Source organism: Eriocheir sinensis, chromosome 53, assembly GCF_024679095.1.
Source record: "Eriocheir sinensis breed Jianghai 21 chromosome 53, ASM2467909v1, whole genome shotgun sequence".
NCBI lineage: Eukaryota > Metazoa > Arthropoda > Malacostraca > Decapoda > Varunidae > Eriocheir > Eriocheir sinensis.
Genome location: NC_066561.1, coordinates 8,255,379 through 8,262,958, shown reverse-complemented (window position 1 = coordinate 8,262,958; position 7,580 = coordinate 8,255,379). Strand labels below are relative to the sequence as shown.

At 41.8% G+C, this 7,580-nt stretch overlaps 1 protein-coding gene across 2 annotated transcripts; it reads right to left on the bottom strand.

The window, feature by feature from the left end:
- On the bottom strand, positions 1 to 3,553 carry LOC126983304 (borealin-like). 2 transcript variants are annotated; one of them, XM_050835974.1, is made up of 7 exons: positions 3,398 to 3,553; positions 2,073 to 2,231; positions 1,665 to 1,798; positions 1,249 to 1,414; positions 905 to 999; positions 593 to 793; positions 1 to 274 (listed from the first exon to the last, which is right to left on the bottom strand). In XM_050835974.1, the coding sequence occupies exons 2-7, from the start codon at positions 2,209 to 2,211 to the stop codon at positions 176 to 178; spliced, it is 834 nt and encodes a 277-aa protein (XP_050691931.1). In that variant the 5' UTR covers positions 2,212 to 2,231; positions 3,398 to 3,553; the 3' UTR covers positions 1 to 175. The 2 variants fall into 2 exon arrangements, with proteins under 2 accessions (XP_050691931.1, XP_050691932.1); XM_050835975.1 differs by having other exon boundaries at positions 3,332 to 3,472.
- Between the last annotated feature and the right edge of the window lie 4,027 nt (positions 3,554 to 7,580).

Genomic DNA, 7,580 nt, shown 5'->3' with positions numbered 1-7,580 from the left:
TCATGAGATAAAGGCACCTTCATTATCATGAGTACCAGAAGAGGCAGCATTGAAAATCAAGAAATTACAATCTAGTGTTGATAAAGATATACATATACATATTTATACACGACCCACTTGAGACAATCTTGGAGCATTGCAAGTGACTGCTAAAAAGTAGCAATATAAATATCTGCTACATCTTGAGTACATTCTCAACTTTCTTGTGAAATTCAACAAGTTTTGACCTCATACTATCATCCAAAGCATCTGCATCCAGTCTGGCCATCCAGTCCTGAAAAGGAGCAAAGAAGATATTAAAAACTTGGATATATACATCTGATTTCTGCTGTACAATCTAATGGCCACAAGGTGAGAACAATGGCAAAGGGTTGGGTAGGAGGCGCCCATACCACTCAGTGATAATACGGTATTTAGATTTTAGCAGTTTGAAAATTTGTATTCACTGTGACACCCATGTTGAGGGGAGTGTCAGTTTAACTTGCATAAAGTAGAAAAGCTTCATGTTTAAATTAATTTAAGGTTTTGCTGCATTTAAAAATATATGATGGAGAATATTAAGAAATAATGCCTGTTGTTGTGTTCAGCTCACCTCAACACTTTCTTTTAGAGTGTGTGGTGGAGAGACCTGCAGCGGGGAGCCTTGCAGGGAGATGGCCACCTCCCCCAGCAGTGGCTTCCTCTTGACGGTGCCCGTGGGGAGTGGGGTGCGGGGATCAAATTTGGGGGTGACGAACAGGCTTGACGTGAATTGTGGTGGTATGTGGGAGTTCAAGGGTGTGGCGACTGGCTCCTGTGGTGGGGGAGAAGTGTTACCATTATTGCTGTCACAGTTTTCTATATTCTTATCCTCATTGGTATCAGCCCTACCGCTACCATCACCATTGGTCACCATCGTACTCACCACATTCTTGCTGCGCTGACGTCTGGTGCTGGGTGGAGGCATGTTCTCAGTTTGGCTGGACCCTAAGACAGGTCTTTGCCGGCTACTCCGTGTGGCTGGAAAAGGCACAGACAAAATTAGTTATGACACAGCTGTAGGACTTCATTTAGCTCCCTCAGGCAAGAATAGAGCTTCAAGGTTTTATGTTTTTAAAAAGGAAAGAGTAGCTGATCCTTTTACAGTTGTTTAAGACAAAGATAAGTAAGATTTCTAGTTTTCCACACTTTTGACAATCCTTATCACCTTGCTTCCTTGCCATGCATATCACCATTTTCCTTGTCTCCTTTTCCTTCCTGAGGACTTACTTCTGAGCACTGTTGGGGGTGGCATGTAGTCAGTGTCTCCATTCTCTGGCTGCTTTTGTTTAGGCTTCCGCCCTCGCTTCTTAGCCCCGGTCTTGAGGACGTTGTCAGCAGAACAGATGATGTCGATGATGCTGTCCTTCACTGTACTGGACGCTTTGTTTTCCTCCTGTTGAAATAGTTACAAGACATCATTCAGACTGTTGAGAAGGAGGAGGAGGGATAGATGAAAAAAGGGGGAAAATTGGGAGGGAAGGTTCAAGAAAAATTTGTTGGACCAGGAAGAGGGACTTGAGGCCAAGGAGGCGATTACAAAGTCCCTCCCCTGGCATCAGCTACCCACCTCTGATCCTTAAGCCCCCAAGACAACAATGGGCTTGGAAACTAGGAAGGGAGGGAGAGAAGGAAAATCTACTCACCTGCTGAATGCTGTCCCTCCACAGCATGTTGCGTGTGGCTTCAGGTGAAGACATGAGACTCATCTCGAACATTTGCTGTATGGAGTCGGTGATGAGCTGTATCTCATCAGTCATCTTCTGTATCCTCTTCTCCACTGAGGTGCAAAAATTTACCATAATGATTATCTCAACTAAAAATTCTTCCCTGAAATGCAGACAATCTTTCTACCACCATAATATAATCTTAACTTATTCTTAGTTTAAAATTCAGCAACAATCTTTTTCTTTCCATTTCCCATCCAGTTTAATATGATAGTATAGTGATGACGCATTGGGGAATTGTTTGGCATAACTTATAAAACCTGTGGCAGTGGTTCTGTGTCTTAAAAGAAAAATCACCACAAGGAAGGAAGGCTTGGCCATAATCACCCTCAAGATCAAAATCATTGAGCAGTAGCTTTATCTTCTTCTCGCGCATCTCTCTGCACATGTCAGCCTCGGTTTGTGACTCCTTTGGGAGTGCAGGTTTAGCTCGACTCGGCACTCGCGAAGCCTTTCTTCGGGGCATGTTGGCGGCACTGTGGCAACCTGAACGAGGGAGAAGAATTCATGGATATTAAAAAGCATGACTAAAGAGAAATGAATGTTGAAAAGTATGACTACGGGCCATATTACTAAACATTTCATCACCAAAGTTCACACATTTGACAAGGCTTTTGTAGGAGTTTTGGGCATTTCCAGTAGTAGTTTTATGACCCTGGTGGTAGTGTGACCCTTCTTCTGTACAATGAACCTAAAGAAACACTCATTAGAACCCGACTGATCCCCTCTTTGACCTTTAGAAATAGTTGATGTGAGTTTCGAAAGTCTTATAATACCGACCTAAAACTATTGGAGATTAGAAAAACATGTTCCTCTTATAAGTGCAGTGTCTTGATTTGTGTAGCCTCAGTTTGTGGTGTGGCCAAGTTCAAATGAGGAAACAGCTTCATACAAGAACACAAGCACATTAAAAAAAAAGTTTGATCAATTCTGGGAGGAGCAAAAAGCATTACATAAAGGCTTCCTTGTCAACATTTTCTGCCACTCCACAAACATGGCCAGAGTAATTAGTCTGATAGAGAGGAACATTAAGAGGAGGACCCTGCACTAGACAACCATCAATGTGTATTTATAAGTAAGGTAAGGAGTCGTTAATGGTAAACAATACTAATGGGAGGCAATCAGTAATGAGGAACAACCACTAATGAAAGGCAGATGATAATAAGCAAACTAATTAAAAGTAGGTAAAGCCCTCCAGCAAACTAAATAATCTGTTTATTTAAGTGAGGTAAGTAAACGTTAATGATAGGCAATACTAATGAGGAATAATCACTAACGGGAGGCAGATGATAAAAAGCAAACTAATTAAAAGAAAGTAAAGCCCTCCAGCAAACTAAATAATCTGTTTATTTAAGTGAGGTAAGTAAACGTTATTGGTAGGCATACTAGTGTTTACTTATCTGTAGTCTAGAGGCTCCGGAATAATTACTATCAGGACGAAATAATTACTAACAGAAGGAAATAATTACAAAAAAGAGGCAAATAATAATAATAAGCAAACAATAATGACAAGCAAAGGAAGACAGGCCCTCCAGCAAACAAAGTAATCTGTTTCCGTCTGATCCCAGCCTCCCACCGTGACTTACTTATATACTATGTCTTCCTTGTATCTTGACGTACTTCTATACTTTGGCTTACTTATAATGACTCACTTATAATGCACCCAGACTCCTTGTAGTGACCCGGGGACCTTCAGCCTTGGCGCGCCGAGGGTTTGTTTTGATTTTTGAACGCCGGGGAAACAAGTGACGCGCGCCATCCTCTTCCTCTTCCTCCTCTTCCTCTTTTTCTTCTTCTTCCTCTTTCTCTTGTTCTTCTTCTTCCTCTTCCTCTTGTTCTTCTTGTTATTGTTCTCCTTGTTTTGATTTTTGAACGCCGGGGAAACAATTTAAGTGACGATCTCGCCCTCCTCTTCCTATTCTTCCTCTTTTTCTTCTTCTTCCTCTTTCTCTTGTTCTTGTTCTTCCTCTTCCTCTTGTTCTTCTTGTTATTGTTCTCCTTGTTTTGATTGTTCTTCTTGTTATTGTTCTCCTTGTTTTGATTTTTGAACGCCGGGAAAACAATTTAAGTGACGATCTCGCCCTCCTCTTCCTCTTTTTCTTCTTCTTCTTCCTCTTTCTCTTGTTCTTCTTCCTCCTCTTCCTCTTGTTCTTCTTGTTATTGTTCTCCTTATTTTGATTTTTGAACTCCGGGGAGACAATTTAAGTGACGATCTCGCCCTCCTCTTCCTCTTTTTCTTCTTCTTCCTCTTCCTCTTGTTCTTCTTCTTGTTCTTGTTGTTCTTGTTTTTGTCCTTTTTCTTCTTCTTTTGACCTCTTCCTTCTTCTTCTTCTTCCTCTTTTTCTTTCTCCTCTTCCTGTCTTCTTGTTTTTGTTCTTCTTTAGATCTGTTTCTTCTTCTTCTTCTTCTTCTTCTTTCTCTTTTTCTTGTTTTCTTCTTCTTTTTTACTTGTTCCTTCTTCTTCTTGTTCTTCTTGTTATTGTTTTTGCTTTTGTTCTTTTTTTGTTCTTGTCCTTCTTCCTCTCCTTCTTCTTCTTCTTCTTCTTCTAGCTCTTCCTCTTCTTGTTCTTCTTGTTTTGTTCTTGTTCTTCGTGTTCATCTTGTTCTTGTTCCTCTTCTTCCAGGTACTCCTTAAATTATTACTCAGCAAAACGTGAAAGCCATATGCAGTAATAATTAAAACAACAGCAACAACAAAAATAACATAGCACCGGTAAATGAATAACAGAATGAAAGAATATTTAAGTGACTGCTTCTGCAAAACGTTTAACACATGCGCCTACCGATCGTCTTCTTAAGGCTGCTGCGGTTGGTTCATTGTGTTCCTTGTCTGTGAGGCGCCACGTGGTCTTGATCTTACGGTAATATATTGCTTCCTTGTTTCTATTTAGGGGCGTATTACTAAACATTTCGTCACCCAAGGCTTTCATAGGAGTTTTGGGCATTTCCAGGAGTAGTTTTATGAGCCTGGTGGTAGTTTGACCCTTCTGTATCATGAACCTAATTAAGAAACACTCATTAGAAGCCGACTGACTCCTTCTTTGACCTTTAGAAATAGCTGATGTGAGAAGTGAACGTGTCTTATAATATCGCTAGGAAGTTGTTCTGCCTTCAAAGGGGAGCTGGGTCACTATTTCCAGGGGAGGGGTAGGGTTGACGAGAGGTGATGGTCATTAAGGTCAGGTCATTGTGCTCCATTTCCAGGAGAGGGATAGGGTAGATGAGAGTTGAGGAGGTCATTGGGGTTAGGTCATTGTGCTCCATTTCCAGGGTAGGGATAGGGTAGATGAGAGGTGAGGAGGTCAGTCATTGGGGTCAGATCATTGGGCATCATTTCCAGGGGAGGGATTGGGTATACGAGAGCTAGGTATGAAGGTCATTGGGGTTAGGTCATTGTGTCAAGTTGCAAAGGTTACAAAGGCGTCAAGGTTACTAAGGCCGGCAGGGATAGGGTAGACGAGAGGCGAGGAGGTCATTGGGGTCAGGTCATTGGCGTGTCAGGTTACTGTGTGGCAATGAAGCAGCATGGCCAAACGAAGTATATGCATTCATCCACATTCCACAAGGGCAGAACTCTATGCCGTATATGAAGCCCTCCATATCACTGTAGCTCTTGGGAAAGCTGTGTACCTGTTTGTTGATAGTCAGTGTGCCTTGCATGCACTTTTGTCTTCCTCCCCTTCTGACTGTGACATAGTCAGTAAGTGCCTTAGTGCCCTTAGCCTGCTTGAGTGCTGTGGTGTTACTGCACACTTCATCTGGGTGCCCTCACATGTTGGGCTGCCCCATAATGAAAAGGCAGACAGACTTGCTCGTGCTGCCTCTGATGATCTCAATGTACACCCAGGTGTTGAGTACACCTATAATTATGTTAAGAGTAGACTTAGATCCCTTGTTAATGAGTCTGTTACCAATCAGCTTGCCTTGAGGTGTCAGGATGGTAGTCCCTCCAGCTTTCACTATGCTCAGGTATCAAGTATCTGCACCCACACTTATGGCAGGCTTAGTGCATCCTATGATCTGGTGGTGATGCGGCTGAGGCTGGGCTACAGATATTACTGGGAGGTCAGTGGGGCTGACCCTGTACCTTGCCGCTTGTGTGCCAGGCCAGGGGGTCACACGCTCAAACACTATGTCCTGCAATGTCCTGCTATTAGTGCCTACAGCCCACAGGGCCACTGGGACCTGCCTGTGCTGGTGGGCTGGTTCATTAACAATAATGTTCTCTCAGCTGTGCTCAGTGAGTATCCTGAATTTGCCCCTAGATTGCAGTTCATATTTTCAGTCCCTATGTCTGCTCCCTTGACTAAATCAAAGCCTTTATTTTTTTAGCACTTGTTCCCAACCATTGTATCTTTTTAGTTTCCTGGTGCTACTTCCACATGTATCCTTAGTTGTATAATCACAGACTGTCCTGCCTGGGGGTTGGGATGGCATGTTCCTCCCTTCTCCTTTGTTGTTTACTTGCAACAATAAACTATCAATCAATCAATCATTTATTGTCCCAGAAGAGGTCAGTTTTATAATTTTCTTGCTGCCTTCTTAAGATTTGAGTATTTTTGGTGTGTGTATGTGATGTTTTCTCTCTTTTATATTACTGGGTCAAGCTATTGTATTAGTCTGACCAGAGGAAGCAAGTAATTTGGCCTAACAAAGTGCATAGCTACAACCATTAATTTTTCATGGAGGAAAGTCTATTTTATCATTTTCTGTTTTTTCCTAAGATTTGAGTACTTTTTGGTGTCTATGTAGTCGTTTTCTCTCGGTTAGATTGTCGAGTTAGTTTGGCCAGGGAAAACAAGCAATATGGCTTAACAAAGTATAACCATTCATTTTTCATCGAGGAAAGTCTACTTAACCATTTCCTCTTTTTTCTCTCTCTAGGGTTTAAGTATTCTTTGGAGTACAATTTGCATATAGACGTTTTACCATAGCGCTCAGGTTATTAGGCTAGGGACAAATAGAGAACTTAGAGGCTATTAGGCTTGGGGCGAATACAGAACTTAGAGGTTATTATGCTAGTGGCGAATAGAGAACTTAGAGGTTATTAAGCTTGGGGTGAATAGAGAACTTAGAGGTTATTAGGCTAGGGGCGAATAGAGAACTTATAGGTTATCAGGCTAGGGGCGAATACAGAACTTAGAGGTTATTAGGCTAGGGGGGAATAGAGAACGTAGAGGTTATTAGGCTAGGGGCGAATACAGAACTTAGAGGTTATTAAGCTAGGGGGGAATAGAGAACTTAGAGGTTATTAAGCTAGGGGCGAATAGAGAACTTAGGGGTTATTAGACTCGGGGCGAATAGAGAACCTAGGGGTTATTAGACTCGGGGCGAATAGAGAACTTAGGGGTTATTATGCTAGGGGCGAATAGAGAACTTAGGGGTTATTAAGCTAGGGGCAAATAGAGAACTTAGAGGTTATTAAGCTAGGGGCGAATAGAGAACTTAGAGGTTATTAAGCTAGGGGCGAATAGAGAACTTAGAGGTTATTAGGCTAGGGGCGAATACAGAACTTAGAGGTTATTAAGCTAGGGGCGAATAGAGAACTTAGAGGTTATCAGGGTAGGGGCGAATACAGAACTTAGAGGTTATCAGGCTAGGGGCGAATACAGAACTTAGAGGTTATCAGGCTAGGGGCGAATACAGAACTTAGAGGTTATTAGGCTATTTACTTATGCTTTGTTTTATCTATACATTTTCGGTTTATTATTATTCATCTATTAGGTTCGATAAGACTCGTTTTGGGTGCATCTACAGTATTGTTTTTTGTCTTTTTCTCTTCGGATTATTATATTTTTTAATAGACTTCCTCTCGCTTGTCTGTAATTCAAGTTT